Source organism: Cyprinodon variegatus, unplaced genomic scaffold, assembly GCF_000732505.1.
Source record: "Cyprinodon variegatus isolate N-32 unplaced genomic scaffold, C_variegatus-1.0 Scaffold790, whole genome shotgun sequence".
In the NCBI taxonomy this organism is placed as follows: Eukaryota; Metazoa; Chordata; class Actinopteri; order Cyprinodontiformes; family Cyprinodontidae; genus Cyprinodon; species Cyprinodon variegatus.
Window position 1 is genome coordinate 610,063 of NW_015151243.1, and position 22,869 is coordinate 632,931.

At 37.6% G+C, this 22,869-nt stretch overlaps 1 protein-coding gene across 2 annotated transcripts in view; it reads right to left on the minus strand.

Annotated features, from left to right (window-relative positions):
- The window catches only part of LOC107098578 (A disintegrin and metalloproteinase with thrombospondin motifs 3-like), a 232,713-nt gene that overhangs the window by 108,414 nt on the left and 101,430 nt on the right, over positions 1–22,869 (minus strand). For both annotated transcript variants that reach the window (XM_015396319.1, XM_015396318.1), the window contains exons 4-5: positions 20,222–20,305; positions 16,534–16,690 (exon numbers count right to left, since the gene is read on the minus strand). In XM_015396319.1, the coding sequence (XP_015251805.1) occupies positions 16,534–16,690; positions 20,222–20,305 (241 nt within the window). The remainder of the gene's footprint in view (positions 1–16,533; positions 16,691–20,221; positions 20,306–22,869) is intronic.

A 22,869-nucleotide genomic window follows, 5' to 3' on the forward strand; every position in this document is an offset into this window, starting at 1 on the left:
ATGAACTTTCCCAGAAAATGACACCAAGTATCATTAGAGAAAAAAGCATATTAAGCCAAAAGAGAAAAAAATCCTATATTTTCTTTGCTTCTTCTTTTTAGTTTATACATACTATTCACATATTTATTATTTTTTTGTGGCGTACACTTTCATATACACTATTATATTATAAGAATATACATTTTAGGTAGTTTCACAAAAATATACATTTTAGTAGTTTAAGTATGTATCTCTAATTATTTGCTTTATTATTTCCGAATCATTGTTATAGACCTATATCAATGTTTTTTTTTTACTGATAATAGTTATTGAGTATGACCCCCTTGGTTTGATTGATTGCAGTTTGGAGAGCAAAGGAAGTGTTCTTGTGGCATAAAAGAAATGTTAACATACCGAAGGTAAGATACCCACAGACTCAAGCCTTTTATGTGGCAACAAAATATGACTGTTTTACATCAGCCTGAAGGGCAATTGGTACAGTAGACAAAGGCTGTAAGCACCCTGTAAATACATGGTATCAGAGCAAGTTTAAGTCTAAAAGACTAGAGAAAAATAGACAAACTTAAAACTTAGAGTAGCAAACACAAAAATGGGATTACCAAGCAAACATGTCCAAAGAAAAAATGCTTCAAATAAGAAAGGCCGCAATAACGCATATTAGAGCAGCAAGGAGGAAGCTTTGAAGGTAAATTTGATGAGTATGATGAGTATTTGTGCATTGTAACTGTGAATTTTAAGTTATAGAGGGAACAATAGAAGTTAAAATGCTAAGATGGTCTATCTAGCACATTACCTAAAAAAAAAAAAAAAATCTAGCACATTACCTTTAAAACTCCTAAGTATATTTTATTTCCCCCTCTTCTGTAAATGAGAAAAGCCCTTCCTTGCAAGGGATTAACAAAGTAATTCTGATTCTGATGATGTATATCTGGGTCTGCAAACATGGCCATATATATATATATATATATATATAAATAAATAAATACATTTTTTTAAGGTTGACACAGACTGACCCAGCAGGCAGAGCCCCTCTGATGCACAAGCTATGTAAACTACCCAATAATCATACTGTAGATCCTTTTTCCTCTTCTCTAGCAAGACAGTTGTAGCAAAGGTGTAAACAAAGATTTACAGCAGCAGATTTGTACAGTTGTATTCACTGATTTTTAGTTTTACTAAGGAAAAAAATACTAATAAAAAAAGATGAGCAAAGATTTCAATAAAAGTTTTTAAATTTGCTTTGCACTATTTGCTTTAGTTCAGCTGAAGCAAAACAGAGTATGCAAGAGATTTTTTATGTGTGGCTCAGAGCACAATTTATATAGTTTTAATTAAGGAACTGAAAAGGTATAACTTCTTTGTAAATGAGAAAGTTGTGAAAAAAGAAAAATAATGATGAAAACAAAACTCAAAAGTTACAATGCACAAATATTTTTGCAAAAGCAGTTTTGCACCAGTTGTAGCAAAACTTATATAAAATAAATAAATAAATTGTAAAAAAAAAATCCAGACTTGCAAGAAAAAACATACAATGTCATTTGGATGGAATTACCATATCCAAATTACATTTGGATAGGGTCTTATCCAAAAACATTTATTACTAGTAATGTTTGTGTTCTGGTCCCATATGAGTTGATAATCTTCATCTCCCCCTAGGCTATCTTCACAATGCAGGCAAATGCCCAAAAACCCAAATCCATTTTTTCCCCATATCTTATCCAACGTTTGCAAGAAAGTCAGAACAGCCAAATTCCTTTTTTTTTACCTACAAAAATAATAAGAGAAAAAAAAAAAATCTGAAATGTGCCACTTCTATATGCGGTACACATCCAATAGTTTATAAGGTGTCTGCTGTCTGAGCGGTCATGTTGCATTCAGACTGCCTTCTGCAACAGCAGTCACTACTCCACAAAACACATTGTGAAAAGTTCTGCTCATTTCTTTGTCTTTTTATGATGTGATGAAACTAAAGTCAGCTTCCAGTGTCCAACAACTAATAGTAATACAGAAATCCTGACAACAGTTAAAACTTTTATGAACACTGTAACATCTACTGTACAATCATTCATTGCAAGCGGGTTGGGTTGAAGCAGTAAGACGTTCAGACTAATGTGTGGTGACCACATTTAAGAAGTAGTCTGAAGGAACATGCAGAAAAAAAATGGGTTTCAGAAAAAAATAGAAGTATGTGTCATGATCTGCAGTATGGATGTTGGTGGGCTGGAGCTCTTCCATAATATGGCACAAGTTTGCAGCTTTTCTTGCAGCAGTTTTTGATACTTGCAGGATTTTCTTTTCCATGAGTTTTTGTGTCGTTTCTATATTTGCAGGGGTTTTGTGGTTGCAGCATATTTCCATTATGCTGCTCTCTATTTCCTATGATTACAGCTTTTCTTATCTTGCAGTTGTTCTTGCTTCTTTCTTTGCATGTGCTTTATAATGTTGTTCGTTAGTCTTAATCTTCTGTTTTCTAGTTTTATCTTTGAGTTTGAGCAGAACCTTTGAAATTGGATGTGAAATCATGTATTCACACAGTGTTTGTCCTCCATCGCCACCAAAGCTTTGAACTATCCATTCCAACCTCCAGATACGTCTCCTTTTTTCTCTCTAGCCTTAGTAGAGTGTTGACAGCTTTAATGCATTGAAAATTTATGGTGTTGTTTTTGAGACTCCATGATTCCACTGAGAATTGTCTAGACATCGCTTTTTTCTGTTTTTTATTTATTTATTTTTTTGACAATCTTTATGGGTTTCACTTTGTAAATTCTTTTTGTAGAATACTATGTAGTTTTACTTCAATCAATATCATGCATTGTATTAATCTAATATGCTAGTGTTCATTAAGGTGCGGCCACAAAGTTCTTTTTTAGCCATTTCCTGCCATTTAAATGCATCAGATAAATCTTTATTATCGTGACAAGCTGTAAAAGAGCAAAAGCTTTGAAAGTTTTCTACTACTGAAAAGTCCAGACATGTTCATAAAGTACAATCCCAAGATTGAAGACATCAACAATGACCTAAAAACAGCAGAAGTTGATGTTAATCAATCTGGGAAGGTTTTTAAAGCCATTTGTAAACTTTTCAAGTCCATAATTCTGATAAACAACTACTCTTAAATGCACAGCATCTTTACAACCCAACACTAACCTTGAGCTCCTGTACCATAGAGAAAACATGCTAACGCTTTAATATATATATCAGGCAATGGGGGATAGTTTTACTTTATTTGGAAATAGCTTTTTAGTCGAGAAAACTGCTGTGAAGAACAGAGTTCAAACTTTTTCACATCTTTTTAGACACTTTATTTATAGTCAGATACTTATAAAAACAAATTTTCATCACATAGTCTGGCAAAGGCCAAGCAAATGAGTTTTATTGTGATCCACATCAGTCTTTAGTGCAGGACCTAATCCTACGTTAATTACCTTCGCCAGGAGTCCGTGTATAAAATATAATTTTCTCGGCTTGAAAACTGGTCTCCACTTCACAGAATGACCTTCTGTATTCGTTAGTTCTGCCTTGACTCAAGAATAGAAGTTATTTTCAAATAAAAAAAATGTAATTTAAAATTTAGAAATGTTTTGTTCTGACTGACTGCCAGGTTATGTTGTCTAGAAAAAAAAATTGATTTAGAAAAATTGTTTAACATTGCTATAATTTCCAGGTACATATGGTTAGAAACAAGATTACTATCAATAAATCTGGCTCTTGAGAAGATGTAATATTTCAGAAAAGCTATAGCTGTCTACATTAATAACATGAATGACAGCTCTTTGGCATCACAGATAAAGATGATTCTGTCATGCAGTGATAATTGGTCTTTATATTTCTTCTTTTTGTTGCTTTATATGAGTTATGTTAGAAATCATATAGAAAAAAACAACCTCAGGGTACAAAGCCAGGTTGTAGCATCTATGCAACAAAAAAATTAAGTACCTAATTGTATAACTCTTCAGCAACTGCCATGATTAGTTTGTGATAATTTTCCGTATGTGACTATTTTGTTTTCTATAATATACATGGAACTGGTAAAAAAAAACAAAACAAAAAAAAAACATAGTGACTTCAAAGCCTAAACAAAAAAAATTAAATAAAAGAGAATATAAAATGATTAGCATTTTTATAAGCACCTACTACTTTCTTTGTTTCCTCTTAAATTATTTGTTTTGTTTTTTTTACTGTCAGTGGGCAGCCTGAGTGAATGATTTCAAAACACGTCACACATAGAAACAAAGATGCTTAATGATATTTTGCTTTAGGCAAGGCTCTTAACGTATCAAGTCTACCCATAGCTCAAGGAAAGACTATAAAGTCATGATTGTATGTTGGGGGGGGGTTCTACACAGCCTTGGAGTAATCATGTTTTGACTGGTAGAGTCTAAAGGAACAATTAAACTAATCATGCCCTAATGTCCTTGAAGGAATCACAGCGAATCAAAGCGGGCTGGTGTGAGGTTTCTTATAATTGATTTATTTCTTCCACAAGGAAAGAGAAACTGGTTTGTTTACCCTAATTGATTTAAGATTTTGTTTGTACCTTGATCTGTTAACATTGTGCAGAATACCTAACAGATGTTTGAGGGTCAATAAAGAGATTTCTTTTAATTCCCCAGCGTATTTTTAGAATTATGCTCAATATTTAAACGTATCCCCCTAACAGTTTTATTCGTTCCCCACAATTTAGTTTGCAATAAGTAAAATGCACCAATTCAATTATGCGATCCTGCAAGTTCTGCATTTTTTGGTTCATTTCAGTTTAATCCTTCAGGTGTGACTGTGGAATAGAAGTCGCCTTGAGTTTAATAACATGCAAGACACCATTGCTGAAGAAAAAGAATAATTGAAGAATTGTTTAAAGTTTGTAGCACCACATTAAGACATGGCTGTTAAATACTCATTTGGTTTCAGAGAAAGAAAATAAAGCTGAAAGAATGGCCCAGCCTATCAACTGACTTGAATGTAATAAAAAAATAAATTGAAAGAAATAAAGATCAAGTTCATAGAAGAGGCCCATGAAACCTTTAAGACTTGAAGACAGTTTGTGTGGAAGAATGAGCCAAAATCACAATCAAGCAATGCATGTGACCAATTTCCCCATACAGGGAGCATGTTGAAGCTATCATTACCAACAAAGGATTTTGTAGAAAGTATTAAATACATTTTCATTTACATTTTTGTTTTTCCCTTTACCATTTTGGGGAGTGTTGTCCTAGTGGTTAGAGCAGTGCGCTTGTGCTCTGAGAAGGTTGCAACGACCCTGTTCGATCCCAACAGCCTTCACTCTGTGTCTCTGGGCAAGACCCTTAATCCCACACTATTCACAGAGCACTGCACAGTGGGAGACCACTGCTCCCCAAGGGGAAGGGTTAAATGCAGATGTAAATTGTGGAGCAGGTGTGGTTCTGTTTTCTTTTTGAGTTTTCAGTTATATTTTGTCTCATGTCTTTCTTTGTTTTCTAGTTTATTGGTTTCATTTCCATTTTGTGTTATTTTAGTTGCTTTTGGTTATATTTTTTGAGTTATGTATTTCATGTTTATCCTCTGTTGCCCTCTTGTGTCGTTCTCCTTCTCCTCAATCCCTTCTTGATTTCTCTATCCACACCTGCTCCCAATCTGCTGATTAGCCTGACCTTTGTTCTGTCTCCCATTTATACACCTCCTGTTCAGTCACTGTTTGCTGGCTCCTCGTAATTTCCTGGCTCCTAATGTGTGTTTCCCCTGATGTCTCCTACTGTAGATTTTGGTTTTCCGTATTTGTTATTTTTGGATTTTTGCATCAGTTGCTACCTTTTTAGATTTATTAAAACTATAAGATACCACTTCAACTTCAGTCTCCTTGTTGGGTCATACTTCACCCTTCCAACCAAACCTTTACCCAATCTGACAGACAGATCTTTTTGAGCTGACCAGCTGCTTAACTTTAATGCATGCTATTATTTAAGATCATTGTAAGAAATAATCAATTGGCTTTTACATTCTAGGTTCTTTGTTTGGTTTTCCATGGGGTCAAGAAAATGGCTTATAACAGGATAGCGACTGTCAGGTTATAGCTCTCCTCTGCTTAGAAGAAGTTTAAGACATTACTTATGTTGAACAGGTTGCAAAAGATACTGTACTTTGTCTTTGGCAGGAAAAGACAATAAAGAGGGAGTCCAATAAATCGTCATTTAAACAGGATACCGTCATTTACAAAGGTGGCAAAAGGGAAGATGAAAGCTTGTGCTGCTTTTAAAGGCTTTTATAGGTATAGTAATGTCTGCCGGCTCTGATTTTAGACATGAAAGATGAAAAAGTGAAGAGGCAGTGAAATGTTTTCTTTGTACAAGATCAAATACAACTCTCACCTCTAAGCATAAAGGTATCAGCATTTATCTAACATACTGGGAAGTTTTAAAAGAAGAAAGGAGTAACAGATAACAATGAGTTTTGCACTACTCAAGATAAAAACAGCAGAGATCCCGAGGTACTTACACAAAAAGCCTCACAATGACTCGGGTAACAGAAACCCAGTGAAGACTAAGTGGAAACCCTGCAGTAAACAATTTGCTGATGGCTAACCTTCCATAGAAAGTGGAAAAACATAGACAATTAACTACTCACACAGCTGAGCCTGGTCAAACTTTGCAGGCATGTACTCTTCCTCTCACTTGACTTCCAGCCACATAATACCTCTTCAAGCACATATTACCACTTCAAATCTACAACAGCCTGGGTGTTCTGATTTTGGCCTGAGGTTGTCTTCAGGCTTTACCAGACCCCTCGAATGTTGTTCTGCTGCAGCTGATCCTCCATCTTCTTCTTGTAGCTGTTAGGGTTGTCAAAAGTATCGATACTCAAAAAAGTATCGATACTGAAAAGTTGTGTCCGGATACAATACTCATTTTCATAAGTATCGATACAGAGCTACCACCAGTGGCACCTAAACAATCATTCATCTTATGCGCAGAATAGAGGAAAATGCACTTTCTGAACACTGTGTGATTGAATAATTCTGTGCACTTTTTTAACTGGTTTGGCTAGTGTCATTGTTATGTGTGTAAAGCATAGCCAAGTAAGGAACACTTACACTTTTTTATCAAGCTTGCTTAATACTGTGCACAGCATACAACCTAGAAATATTGTTTATTGTATTTATTTATCTATATATTGTATTTTGTTTATTAATGAAAACATTTCTGTTGAATTTTGGAGTCTTTGTTTTTATCCTTGTGGTATCGAAAATTACATCGAGTATTGAATATTTTACTTAGTATCTGTAAAAAGTTGAAAAGTTTAGAATCGTGACAACCCTAGTAGCTGTTCTTTCTATCCCTGATTTTCTTCCTCAGTTCTTTCTGCACTGCTTTGAGCTCCTCCTTGTTCTCTGATCTAAAGGATCTTGTCTTTTCTTTCAGAAGTGTCTTTATCTCAGGGTTGATCCATGGTTTGTTAGTGGAGAAGTGACAAATCTGTCTGATAGCCACAGTGCATTCCCTCAGAGCCTTTTCTGCTTCCACAGACCATCTCATCACAGCTGGTTCTCTGCGCACCAGGGGTTTGTACATAGGTTGGACATAAACTAGATTGTGGTTCCACAGTGGAGGGAGAGGTGATGAGCTGTATGCCTCCTTAGTGTTGGCATACAATAGACCCAGTGTTTTATTGTCTCTGGTCTGGCAGTTAACATACTATATGAATGTGGAAAGGGTGGACGACAGGGAGACATGGTTGAAGTCCCCAGAGATAAGAAAAGAGCATGTGGGTGCTGTGTTTGTGGTCTGCTGGTGGTAGTGTGCATGACATCACAGACTGTTGCCTTATTAGCAGAGGGCATGACATACATAGCTATCACAATAATAAACTAAAAGGTGTTAGCTTTCAAATAATGTATCATCAATGTAATTTGGGTGTACAGTTCCAAAAGTTTTTACAATGTACTGGTTTGAAATTGAGATTTTAAAGTCAAACTAAATCTACTCTTTTTTGTTTTGGTGGAAATGTATTGCCAAACATACAATTATACATCTCCACCTGTTTAAGGTTAATATCAATAAGTTAATAATCAGCCAGCTACAGTATCCTTACCTATAGAGCAACATCGATTTTAAGATATAATTATAATATAAAAAAAACTATAGAAGAAAATAAATATTCAAAAGAAGAGTTGTCAGTGCTCCTAAGCTGGGGTCATGGTGATGGTATTGGTGTCATCAATTCTGTGAGATCACAGACAAGAATCTTTTGCTCTTTCAGTTCAAATGTATAAATTTTCTCGAAGTGATCCTTCTATCGTTTTTAACTTTTAGTAAGGCTCCTTTCACACTTTTTGTACAAAACTATATATATTAAAGAAGCCAAAGCTTTAGGGCGCTTTAAAATAATTACATTTAAAAACAGTTAATCTCTGAGAAGTACAATACAGTGCTTTCACTGCTAAATTCTGTGTGCATCTCAAAAGCCATTGTTTGTATTGAAAATAAACTTTGGAAGTAGACGAATTTATAGCAAACTTTGGAAGTAGAGGGATTTATAGTAAACGCTCATCAAATGTATATAAAGAAGTCATTTTGAAAGAGACTGCAATCAAAATAAGTTGTTTCAGCCTCGGGATTCAGAACCAAGAGTAATAAAACGTAATTGCAGCCAAACACATTGTCTTCATTGATTGTTTAGATTGCAGTGTTTACCTGCTTTGCAGCGAAAATTGGATATGGATCTGTCTTAAAGAAATAGCTGTTTTATTATGTTCTTAGTGGAAGCAACGCAGGAAATGTTGTCTTTCTGAGCAACACAGAGCTCATTAAGATGATTAAAACTTGTGATGAAGCGAATTAAAGTTCATGTTGCAATTTGTTGAAATGACTACCTTGGTTATTGTTGCCATTTTATTTGACACACTAAAGACAAAATAAAAATAACAGTGTAGCTTATCATTGTCAGGGTTTGGTTGTGGTTTGAGGACCCAAATGCAGAGGCAGGGAGACAGAGGTGAGTTTTTGTAGATTTGATGAAAAGTTAACAAAAGACTGAGGCAAGAATCAAAAAATCAAAAAAATTCAACATGAAAAAATGCAACAACAAAAAAAACAGAACCATGGAGACTTCATTGGAAAACAATCACAACAAGGTAAGACACACTAAGGCACTGTTAGACAAAGTTAGACAAGGAACCAGCACAGAGGAACTGTACAAGAAGAGTATTTATGGCTAACTGAACAAAGAGAGGACAAACGAGCAGATTGGGAGCAGGCGTGAAGAGAGCAATATAAGGAGCGAGGGATAAAGGAGCCCAACACAAGAGGGCAACAAATAAAAACCTAAGAACTGAAATATAACCAGAAAACACAACCAATTAGGAAACTAGAAAACTTGGAGCAAAGTAAAACTAAATACTCAAAAGAAAACATAACAGAACCAAGACTGTGACAATCATCTTATACGTTTATTTCCTCTTTGCAAATTGACTCAACCTTTTGATACGATGGACATTGTGGATTTGAAATCCCTCCTGGACTTTAAGTCCTGGGTACCATCCAGTGCATCTTATTCTGTGAGTTATAAAAATTACATAGTAATAATGCTGATTGAAAGTCATTCTAATGGCTGCAGAATATTTCTTTCTTTTAAAACATGATTATTCACTTATTTTCCAATATATGTAGAAAACCTTAGCTTAGTGAACTAGCCCCACCCGCGAGCGGCCAAAATCATTTTGGCCTGCGAGTTTGGTCTAGCCTCAATCAATGCCCCAGGCCCTAGAACTCGCTGGCCAATCACACTGCAGAGATGTGTTTGGAATTTCTGGGTGCAAAGCTGGAGAAATCACAACAAGGAAGATGGCAACAACTATTAAACAGTTCTCGTTTGACTCAGCTTTGGAATCAGTTTTGGAAGGAATAGACTTGGGGTTTTTGGTTTAGTGAGCAGGAAGAGGCTCTATGTTCATTCATTTTTAAGAAGGACGTATTCGCCGTTTTATCAACAGGCTGTTTGTTTACACTCCCCCACCAGCTTTCTGTCGCGTTTACTACGTCACAGTCAGTCGCGCTCATTGGTCCGAGCGTCAACCAATAGGCTCAGACATGGTTTGAAAATCAACGGGTTGTTGTCATTAAAAATCTTCCGATGTCTAATTCATCCGGGCCAGACTAAATGACACATTTAATCTCACATTTAGTCTGGTTTATCAGGCTAGGAAAACCTGTCTGTTGGACGACATAGAATCAGTGCCACCAACAATTGCTATTGTTGTTTACTTTAGGTGTCCTTATTTAGTTTCAGCATTTCCTCCACCATTATCCAAAGGCTGCACCATTCCCATCCAAAAAAATCCTTCACCTTAAACCTTTAAGCTCACTGACACAAACTCACATAGAGTACCGGACACTTGCACGCTGGTAAACTGAGTGATATGGTACATTTTTTGTGCCTGCAACCTGCACACTGTGACACTGGTGGGCAGCGTTAAATCTCACACCAACTTAGAACGTGTCTGGTGCACTCTGAATTCTGATCATCTCTGCTCCACCACTTGTTTTCCTGCTCCATTCCTTTTTCTAGAAGCCCTGTACTAGGGTTTTGCATTTGCTAAGCTTTATGCATGCCCCCTGCCTTTTCCCAAACATCTCAACTTCAGCTGTGCGTGCGTCTCTCTCTGCACTCACTAGGCAGAGTCTTTGTCCTCAGGACTTGTTTGACTGTATGTTGGCCAATCAAAAATAGGCCTTTTTCATCCAATAAAAGTAACCCTTGCAAATACTGTAAAAAGATAAAAATACTGCACTTTAGATACTAACAGTGAGATTTAAGAAAATTATCGAACTAATTAACACTTGAATGTTCAATAACAGTATATATTTTAATAATCCTACTAGGGCTGTGGCTTTAAAATAGCACTTTTACTTTTTTGGAGCTATTAAACCTGGGATGTCAAACTCAACTTCTCAAGGGCTGCTATACTGCAACTTTTAGACTCCTTCCTGGTGCAACTTACATAAAACAAATAGCTTAATTATCTCTTCATTTGAAGTCAAGTTCCCCAGAGTCCTGTGAAAAACCTATGTATTTGATTCAGATGTGTTAAAGCACAGAAACATTTAAAAGGGTACAGGACACATGCCTGGATTCTGATATATACCCACATAAGAAGGGACAGACGTTCTTTGTTTTACATCTTTTTCTTATAATTCTATTGGAGACGGAGGCAATAATAAGATCCTGAAAATGAGGCAATAACATTTTTTGCACATGCTATTTAGTAGCTCAGGTGAAAAGGGAAACATTATAAGCATTACAAAATCCCACCGCTCGGCTTTGTAATCTCTGTCAGTGTAGAGGAAGTATTTTGATATACTGGTTGTTATTGCCTGTTTTCATCCATCTGAATGTACTATAAAAAAAAAAAATTAAAGGGAATGCTTAAATAACACATCCTAGATCTAAGATAGTCTCATTGAATACTTTTTTGTACATATTTGAATGAGCTGACAACAAAATTAACACAAAAATCATCAATCGAAATTGTTATTAAAGAATTGAGGCCGGGATTTGGAGTCACACAAAAGAATGTGCCTGTAAGACCTCCCTGGAATAACTAGGCAAGCTCATGATGAAGTGGTGGATGGTCTCTTGAGGGATCTCCTCCCAGACCTGGACTAAAGCACGTGCCAAGTCCTGGACAGTCTGTGGTGCAAGGTAATGTTGGTGGATCGATCAAGACATGATCCCTCAGATGTGCTCAATCAGATTCAGGTCAGTTCATAGCTTCAATCCCTCCATCCCACATGAACTGCTGACAAACTCCAGCAACATGAGGTCTAGAATTGTCCTTCATTAAGAGGAAGCCAGAGCAAACCCCACCTACATATAATCTTACAAGGGGTCTCCGGATCTCATTTTGGTACCTTATGGCAGTCATGCTACCTCTGGTGAGCACAGCCCTCCTGTACAGCCCTCCAAAGAAATGCCACCCCACACCATTACTGACCCACTGCCAAACTGTCCATTGATGTTGCAGAAAGCAGATCGCTCTCCACAGTGTCTCCAGAGTCTGTCACATGTGCTCAGTGTGAACATGCTTTCATCTGTGAAAAACAGGGTAACAGTGGCAAATTTGCCAATGCATGGTGTTTTCTAACAAATGCCAAACATTTTAAAAAATATGTGTAAAAAAATTAATGAGTAGAGCTGGGTTACACAGGGGAGTTTGTCAGAGTTGAATGGGTGCCAAACACCTTTTAAGAGAGTCTCACTGCACGTTCAGGTCTGTGGCACAACCAATATGCCATAGAACACTTCTTCCAGCAGAAAGCCAACAGACAACTAAGGCAGGGCCAGGGTGACCATAGGGAGGTTTGGAAGGACCCCAGAACAGCTGGTGGATCAAGCCAGATGGTCCATGGCTCATACTATTTCATTTCCCCCCCCCTAAAATGCAGCAGCATTGCTGTGCTAGTGCATAACCACTCTTGTGGCTCCAGGTAAGCATTACTCAGACATTTTAAGGAGAGATATGAGAATCCATCCCAGAATGGAAATATTAACAAAAAAGAAAGAAATAGGAGTGGGCTAAGGACAGATGGATGGAGCAGATAAAAAAAAAAAAATTCTAAAGTGCTATTTCTACAAGCTGATGCATCCTATAACATATTTGTTCTGTCCACTTCCATCAGTTCCTATCAATATTTATAAAATTGTATTTTTACCTGTTGAATCCTGCATTCTTCACAAACATCTAGGAAAATGATTGGTTTTAAGGATTATATATATATATATATATATATATATATATATATATATATATATATATATATATATATATATATATATATATATTTTTATTTTTTTTTAAACACATACAAATGTGTTTCTGCACTTACAGCAAGGTCCAAAATGTAATGGATCTGAAATTTAGCAAACTGCATGTACAAACCATTTTTTGTGTAGGTGACTTCATCAATATGCAGATTATATTGCAATGACCGAACTGCTAATTCACTAATGGTGAATAAGCAAATGGAAGCATTTACTACATCCAAAGTGAATTTCAAAAAATGAAACAGTGGCAGCAGTTTTTTCTTGGTACTTTTTTAGTACTTCTGAAAGTCAATTTCAAAATGACACTCAAAAATGCCTGCGGCCATTGAAGCCACAAAAGAAGCATTGGTGCAATAACAAAGGATGGAGAGAGATTTTATGTGCTTGAAAAATATTTGGACAGTCAAAAATGAGAATTGTAGAATAATATTAATGAAAAAACATCTACAAGCCAGCACAAATTAATTCCCACAGGATGGTAGACAAGCTTTATACCCTTTGGCCCTATTGTGGCTCAAAACTTTCTTAAACTGTACCCCATCCTACATAGTTAGGTTATCCTGAACTAGAGTCCTGCACGGGTCGAGTTTTATCAACCCGCACCCGCCCGAACCTGTTAGAATGACTACCGAACCCGACCCGTCACCAGCTGATATCTTCAATTCAAATCCGAACCCAACCCGACCTGTTGATATTTAACCCGCAACCCGACCCGTTAACACATCAAGTAATAGGCTATAGTACGCTGCGCTGCAGAACAGCGCCATTAACACTGCAGCAGACGTGTACAGTATGCACTGACTGTGACCGTTTTGGAGGGAAGCCCACACTGCCTGCAGGGCTTTAAGCTACAACAAGGGTGACCCCAGTGCCTGATTAATATAACATTTCTGATGTCCATAACAACACACACGCATAAAAAAATAAAATCACCAACTACCCGCCCGCACTAAAAAAATATCCGCCCGACCCCGCGTACCCGTTTATTTTTATTTATGTATTTTTCACCCGCAAAAGAGCATTTTAGCGGGTGACCCGTCGGGGACCCGCGGGTACCCGACCCGTTGCAGAATGCTGGGACCCTTTACACCTGGATCCCCGCTCTTTTTCGCCCTCATGTCCATCCGTTGTTGCACAAATTTGCCCCTTTAATTTTTCCACTTCCTCACCACCTCGGCCGTATCTAGACCCACAGCTAGTTCTTGACCCTCTTGTCACTCTTGTGTTGTGGCGTGGAATAACATAGCGCAGACCACAATTCCAATATTGGGCATAAATCAAAAATATCTGCAACAAGTTCATTGCGACACACTGCTGCGAAAGTATAACCAGCCCTTTAGACTCAACTTTATTTATCCCTAGAGATTACTCCTTCAGGGAAATTCTGGTTTCAGTAACTTATATAGAGTACAAAGTGTCAAAGCAAAATGCCACTAAAGATACAAATAAGACAGACAATATAGAAAGAGGTTATATAGTACCAAAAAAAAGCATAAAAAATGAAACAAGTCCTGGAATATGTTTCCCTTAGGTATAAAAATATCTGCACAGTGGAGAGAAGACTATAGGAAGGGAAGACTATATAGTATTTGAATATTTAAACAGACTACACAATAGTTGACTTGGATTATTGCACTTGTACAGCAGAGATGCACTGACCATAAATAAGTAAAAAGACTTACACAGGCTACACAGTGGTTGGTGTGTGTTATTGCACAGTGTGAGAGAAGAATATTGCACATGACTGACAATATGTAATGTTTTGCATAATTTTCCAAGGAGGAGGGTGCTGACCCTTGTCCCTGGTGAAGAATCAAGAACACAATGCAAGAGAAAGTCGTCACCGAAGGCTAATCCAGGAGGAGCATCAGAATCAGAATCAGACATATGGAAGTAAATCTGTGTCCCTGGGATTTGAATTAAAAATGCTACTGAAATTTAAATGTTGTATGTTTGTACTTTCTGTTTCAGTGTTAAAATATATTCAGAACACATTTTTGACCTAAAAAAAAAATTCATTGTCATTATTTCTACACACATGAAATATCATTTATTTTGTCTTCAAGCTAAAAATTCACATTACTATTTCAAAGTGATTACATTTTCAATACTTTTTTTCAGTTAAATTTTTCAGTGTTAAAAAAAATCTGTATATAAAAAAATTCAACCTTTCAAAATTCAAACTCAATAGTCTGTGACCTGAAGTAAACCTTCCCCTTTTACAATGAATTTAAGACGGTGAAATAGAGCCAGTTGAATCTGAGGCTGAAAATATTGAGTTTGAATTTTGAAAGGTTGAATTTTTTTATAAGCAGATTATTTTAACCCCCAAAAATTAAACTGAAAAATAAGTATTGAAAATGTGATCACTTTGAAATAGTACTGTGATTTTTTTTTTTTTAGCTTGAAGAGAAAATAACAAATGAAATTTCATCTGTGTAGAAATAATGACAATGAATTTTTTTTTAGGTCAAAAATGTGTTCTGAATATATTTTAACACTGAAACAGTAAGTACAAACATACAACATTTAAATTTCAGTAGCATTTTTAATTCAAATCCCAGCGACACAGATTTACTTCCATACAGACATACTTTAGTAATCCTAGAGGGAAATTACAGTAATGTCTTGCAAATCAATGACTGGATGCTATCAACTGGTTTTCCTAAACAATCTGACAGTACTGTCTCTGTAAAATGCCTAATTGGCTGGCATGTCTTAACATTTGTGCAGCAGTCTTTGTAGATCACCACCAACATGGCCACTTATTGGATGTACTATAAAAAAAATGCATGTGCAATTTAAAGCCTATTCTTTTGAACACTTGAAGATCAAGGACAGGGGCCGTTTATACAATTTATGTTACGTTTGTAATGTTACTGGATTGTGTAAAATAAAGTTATTCATTCATTCAATTGTGGTGGTGCACAGGAGTAAACCTATTAGCTATAGAGAAAAGGATACTGCTTGTGATTGCAGCTCTATAGGTCCTCAGCTGAATGAATGACTGCCCAGATCGTGCCAGAGCTCTGACCTGCCATTTATTTAGTTTAAATATCCTACTGCTAAACATGAGAATAATCTGAGGTTTTAATCGTCTGATGTTGCACAAATCCAAAATTTTTACATCTTATTTCAAATAATGTACATCTATTTTTTTTTTAAAGGGGAATGTTAAAACAGTCACAAACATCTACAAAGATCAGCCCTATTCAAGTATACCATAAGTCACTACATGTCTGTCTTCATGTCTCTCTAATTGTTTTTATTTCCAGACTTTTTGTAAAAAATTTTGTGAACCTCTGTGCCACAATTACTCGATTTGTCAGAGCATTTAGTTTTTCAGCAATATAGGAAACAGAAAAGTGTTAATGGTTTTAAAAATGAACATGTTCTTCTTTCAGACAGTAGAAATCACACAGATTGATTACACATGATTCCAAAGATTTTAAATCTTCATTTTAAGTGTATGATTTGCAACACAGTCAGGAGAAACACACATTTCTTAAAAAAAATTTTGAAACAAGTTTCTCATGAATGAAATATGAAATATACACATTTAAAGCTTAAAAAAATGTTTCACCTTCATAAACACAAATGTCAGGCACTGCATTTCCTAGAATTATTCCTGATGTTTTCATTCCTGTGTTTAGATCAGTATCAAAGTGCAGCACAAAAGGCTGCGGGCTAATGCAACCTGATTTGAATCATGTCATGCACAGTCCTTTGGGGCCTTACCCTGCATGCCGGTGGGACCAAAGCCTTGGCGAGTGAGGAAAATTGCGTGGTCGTGGTGTTCAGCATGATCAGGGTCGCTTTTCTGCTGCACAAAAGCCCAGCGGCAAACATTCTCCAGACTCCGTGATGGGTTTCCTCTTTCAATGAGGCTGATGGACTGACAGACAAGAAAAAGTAAAACTTCTCAACTCAGACTAGTTTCCCACAGGCAGCAGAACTACATTCAACTCTTTGTTAGTGGAATGTTTGTTAGTGGAAAATATCTGTGAGGGAACATTGTGAAATATTATTATGAATTATTTCTCTTATCATTTGTGTTTAACATAAAGTGATGGAATAAGATGTGAAAGGTAGATGTTTGATTTTTTTTCAATTTTGATACCAAATGTAGGTATTACACAGTGTGAACTGCTAATTTAGTTTTCATTCAGTTAACTGACCATTCGGACAAATGCAGGGATTAAAGCATAAAATAATCCTGAGCCTGAACTCCATAAGGCGCACCGGACTAAAAGGCGCAGTCTCAGTTATGTGTGCCATTTCTGTATTTAACACACACATAAGGCGCACCGGACTATAGGGCGCATGTTTTATATACAGGTACATGTCCTCTACTACCTTTAAATACCTCTACTGCGTATTTAAAAATAGAGCGGGCCCAAAACTGAGTATGATTGTGATTTATTCATGTATTTATTACAAAGTATTAATCAAACCTGGGAGATGGCCGTGAGACAGACACATCGCTCTGATGACAGATTGCTGTGATCACTCCTCTGAAACAGTTTATTGACACATAAATTAACTCAAAATGCAGTAATCTGCCGGCAGAATATGTTCGCTTTTATTATCCTGCTGCCTGCCTCCTCGCGGCCACCCAGAGGCTGTGGAGGTCTGAGCGCCTCTGACAGAAATAATATTAGAAGGCAGGATCTTCTAATCTGGATGAACTGACTGCAATGATTAAGTTTTCAGGTGGACTTTCTCACTTAAAAACATATTAAAACTACTTTATTCCCACTGATCACAGCAAATATAGCAGCAAGGTGTATTTATTACAAAGTATTATTCAAACCTGGGAGCTGGCCGCTCTGAAAAAGTTTATTAACACATAAATTAACTTAAAATCCTGAAACCTGCCGACAGAATATGTTCGCTTTTATTATCCTATTATCCTTTTATAATCCTTTAGATTATTTAGATGAAAAACACCTACCAGCAGCCGCGGTGAACCCGGAGGCTGCTGTTGAATGAAGTTTTCAGGTAGAAAAATAGAGCGGGAGCAAAACTGAGTATGATTGTGCTTTATTCATGTATTTATTACAAAGTATTAATCGAACCCATCAAAGTCACCATCCACTGTTTCTGAATTAAACAGCTGCGCTAAATCAGACATGCCAATTTCCCCTTCTTCGCTGTTAGAGTCCCTTTCCGTGCCGGGCGGCTCCTCAAAAATGATGAGCTCCAAAAACAGTGCCAGCAGACACGTTAGTCCAAGCATCTACAATCCATCCGCAAACGGTGGCGTTCCTTTCTTTGCCTTGTAGCTATATTTGCCATGATCAGTGGGAATAAAGTCGTTTTAATATGTTTTTAAGTGGGAAAATCCACCTGAAAACTGGATGATAAAAGCGAACATATTCTGTCAGCAGGTTAAGTTAATTTAGGCGTCAATAAACTGTTTCAGAGGAGCGATCACAGCGCTCTTATATGTGTATCATCAGCGATGTGTCTGTCTCGCTGTCAGCTCCCAGATCAGCTTCAATCAAAACTTCAATTTTTCCATCTCGAGCTGCAGCAGCGCGTTGGCGTTGCGTCAGATGCTTAAACACTCCCGACACGCTGCACCTGCTGCTCAAAACGCGCTGCAGGACCTTTTGCTGCGCCTATACGCGCGTCAACCATTGACTTTGCATGTAAACTCGCTGCTTCTGCTGCACCTGCTGCGTCCGGTTCACACCGATGTCGAGCGGTTGATTAACAGCAAGCACAGCATTTGTTTCACCATGTTTTTCACATCAGCTGTGAGATGGGCACGCATGGAGTCACAGATTAACAGCAATGGTGATGAGTGGAAAAAAACCACCTGGTCTCCTTACATTCAACTCCCTCAGCCACTCTTTCATCATCTCCTCAATGAGGTGGTCTCAAAAGTCCGCAGAAACAACACACATAGGGCGCACCGCACCAAAGGGTGCGCCGCAAATTTTGAGGGGAAAAAAGACGTTTATATGTGCCTTATAGTCATGAAAATACGGTGTGTGTGTATATATATATATATATATATGCATGTGTGTGGGGGCATGGGATTAGACATTGCATGAATGATTTAAGACTAAATTTGAGTTTTGAAAATCTAATACCAAAAACATTGGAGTGGATTCAATACCAAAATTTTCCGGACTTGGGGCCAGGCCCTTGGGGCCTGGGGCCAGAATACTTTAAGCCCTGGAAATGATCACCACTTTTCGCTCTCCGTTGGTCACATGACTCCGCCTCCCTGCATGGTGCGGGCGCCATCTTTCTTAATTGTCGTCGCTGTCAGGTAGCGACAGTCTATGGCAAAAGCGGGCTGCTGTGACAGCAAGTCCCATGATACTTTGCGAGGAGAGCTCTCGAAAAGCATTACAGGAAATATGTGCACATCTAGTCACCATGGATGATCACTTCTTTTCAAGCCACTTGTTGGTGCCCTATATAGTGATTAGGGTGGACATTCAGACACAGCCTAGGTATTGTTTGAATCTATTTTTGTCAAATGTTAAGAAAACGAGCACTATGCAATAATCTTTGCAATCCACTGATTGGTTTCTTTGGCTGAAATAATTACTCATGTCTTTCACCTGCTTAACTCTGTCCAGCTCCTAATCATCACTCATCTCATCTACCTGCTGCTTTCCCTTATATTGGGCTCTGTTACATATTCCGTTCCCTCTCACACTGGCCCTGTCTGTCCCCGTCTGATCTGCTTGCCTGAACCTCTGTTGGACTCCTGCTGGATTCTGGTTCTGGATTTCAAGGTGCATTTCTGTCTGATCTGGATGCTCGACACTTGGGACTCTGAACCTGTCCTACAAGGTGCATTTTTGTCTGAGCTGGATGCTCGACGAACGGGACTCTGAATCTGGAATCCAGATCTGAATCTGCCTTCGTACTCTGAGGGATTCCTGGAATCCAGATCTGTTTGTTCCTGAATGGACTGTACTGTTAAACCAGAATCAGTGATTGGTTGCGCCTGGCACCTGCAGTCGTTGCAGTCGCAGTTCCACAGCAGAGCGCTTCTGTTATTTCTGTTTTATTCTAATAAACGTTTTGAACTTTCCTGTTGGCTGTCTCACCTTGAATACTGGGTCCATCTGTCCCGTTTTATGACAACACAAGTGATTTTAAAAGCTAGTTTGTTAGTCTTCATTCTTCTTCATTCTTTTTGAATGAACTTTAATGAACTTTAAAAACTTTAAAAGGTTTAACAGGATCTTTCTATAGAAAACACTGAACGCTGAAAGGTCTTGTCTCTTTTAGGATTGTGAAAGCATGCATAATGGCATTTCTCAATCATTTAAGCCCGGTTAATGTAAGAGTAGGTATAAACTTATACTTTTAAAGCCATAGAAAAGACTAATTTAACATAACTGCAGCAGCTAGGACAAAGCAACATACTGAGCAGCAAATATGTTTTAAAACTCACCTTGGCATAACCCAGCATGATCATCCTCACCAGCACCACGTTGATATGAACTCCCAATGACTCATCGTGGTAAATTTCATTCACCTGGGATGAAGAGACAGTATGGAATTATAAAATATCTCTTACATAGGTTTTCGTTTCACCAACCGCATCTGCATCAATTTCAAGTTTCATCCTCTGTCCATTCAGGACTGAGCTTCAACATCTGATATGAGTCACATGAAATCACAGAGTTTTGTAATCACAGAGCTTTGCACCGCTGGCTGCAATAAATGCAGTCTATCATTGTGTCCTTTTATCAGAGTACATGGTTGCTGTATGAGAAAAATGAAATGCAATCATCTAAATAACAGTGTGTGAAGCCCATCTTAAATTACAGCAAAAGCACTTTCTTTAAAGTTTTCAAACATAATTTCATTTTTGTTCTTTTTTTTGTTTTTGTGAAATAGCATTTCATGATTTAGAAACCAGCTGTAATTTGATGACTCACTTTCTTGGTCTGAAAGAGACCAGATGAAAGTTCAGAGGATAACACAAACACAAACAACGCATAAACGGATAAAAGAGGAATGTCTGAGATCCCTTTCTCAGTAGTTTGCTTCTGAAAATGTAAACTGTTTTTTGAAAGGGCAATGCATTCATTCATTTCACCAAAAGAGTGGTGTTGAAATTAGTCTTACTCCAGTGTTTTGGTTTAATTTATTTTTCAAATGGCATTTTTAAACAGGAATCCTGACAACTTGAATAAATGTACTCAAAAGAGGAATGTAATACGGATTATGCTATCTAGGGAAGCATTCCTTTTGCATTTTAAAAAGGCTCTGGATTTTGAAAGATAAATACCATTCTGCTATATGATTATTTCAATGGACACAGGAACATAATAAGGCACTATTGAAAGTCTACTACTCCAGTAACCCTGACCAACATGGTTAAATGAAAAAAATGTTGGAACTTTAATATCCACATTCTAAACTAACAGCTTAACACCTATTAGGTCAGTATTTCAACATTCACAAAGAGAAGCTGCTTTAACAGTTACAATTTCTGTTAACTGGGGAACAAAAACACAGGTCAGATGAGGGAACCACCATCAACCTGATTCAACCCATGATTCAAAAGCAACTGAATGGGAGAATTACTGACCTAAGAAATAAAATCATGGTTCAGATGAGAACCATTAAACTCCAACACCGGCTAGCAAATATAGCTATGGTTTTACTAGGTGACCTGTTGGCTGATGTGAATACATCACTAAGTACAGTACCATCACAGACACTAATGAGCTGAAATACAGTACAGCATTAATAATCCTTGAGATGTTTGGCCAAAGTAAAATCAAGAAGGTCCATAGAGTACAATGTCTTCCATGGAAGAGAATGTTACAAGCCAGAATGAAGACAAAAGAAAATAAATAAGCCAATGAGCCAACCCACCAAGACTGGAGACTGAACAATACCGGGAAAGTAGCTGGGAGAAAGAAGCATCACATAAAAATGATGCACAGTGGCTAAAGGATCTAAGAGCTGACCTTGATAACCTCCCTGAACACGATCCAAGCACATCAAAAGGACAGACCAGGAACAAAGACTGTCCGGTGTGAAGTACTCTACAGCACCAGGCCCAGACATGATCCATACTTACTTCCTAAAGAGGCTGATTTCTCTACATGAACATTTAGCATGACCAACCTTGAAGGGTGGACCGGGGGCCAGACAGTCCTAACAATGCAATAAACCCAGAAGGGATCAGTTCCATTCACAAGCTCTTGTCAGGTGTCCAAAGATAATTGGACACGTGGATCCTCACAAGACAGAGGCAATGAAAGGCATTGATAAAAACACCAGAGAATCCAAATACCAACTACTAGTTGACAGAACAGTCACATGAGAGGGTAAAACCAGGCAAACAAACATTTGTGCTAGCTGGGTTGATTACAAGAACGCCTACAACTCAATGCCACACACATGGATCCTGTACAAGATCAACAGCACCCTTAAGAGCCTTCATTGAAAACTCCAGGAGTCTGTGGAAAACCACACTTGAGGCCAACTTCAAACAACTTGCAAAAATCTCCATCAAATATGGAATATACCAAGGAGATGCTCTGCCCCCCTGCTGTTCTATATAGGCCTGAACCCCCTCAGCCAAAAAATCAACAAGACTGTCTATTTATACTGACTCAGAATGGGGCCACTATCAGCCCACTCCTGTAAATGGAAGGCATCAATCTGTATGCTAGGAGTTAATGAGACATTGACTCGATGATCCACAACACCAGTGACATCGGAGCGTTTTTTGGGCTGGGGAAATATGGCTGGATGGTGAAAAGGAGAGGGAATGTTATTCAGAGAGGGGATCGCAGTGCTAGAAGGGAGATGTAGAAGAGAGCTACAAGTACCTTTGAATACCACAAGCAAATGGCAACCACAAAGAGGCCACAAGGAAAGCAGCAACAGCCAAATACCTGCAACAAGTAAGGCAAGTTCTGAGAAGTCAGCTCAAGAGTTAGAGTAAGGTCTAGTACTGTATGTTATTTATTATCATAACATGAAAGTCTCAATCTTTATGTTTGGGTTGCCTTAATCATTTCTTTTCATTAATACACAGGAGCGGGTCTTTAAAGGGGGGGATTGTCGTTAAAGGGG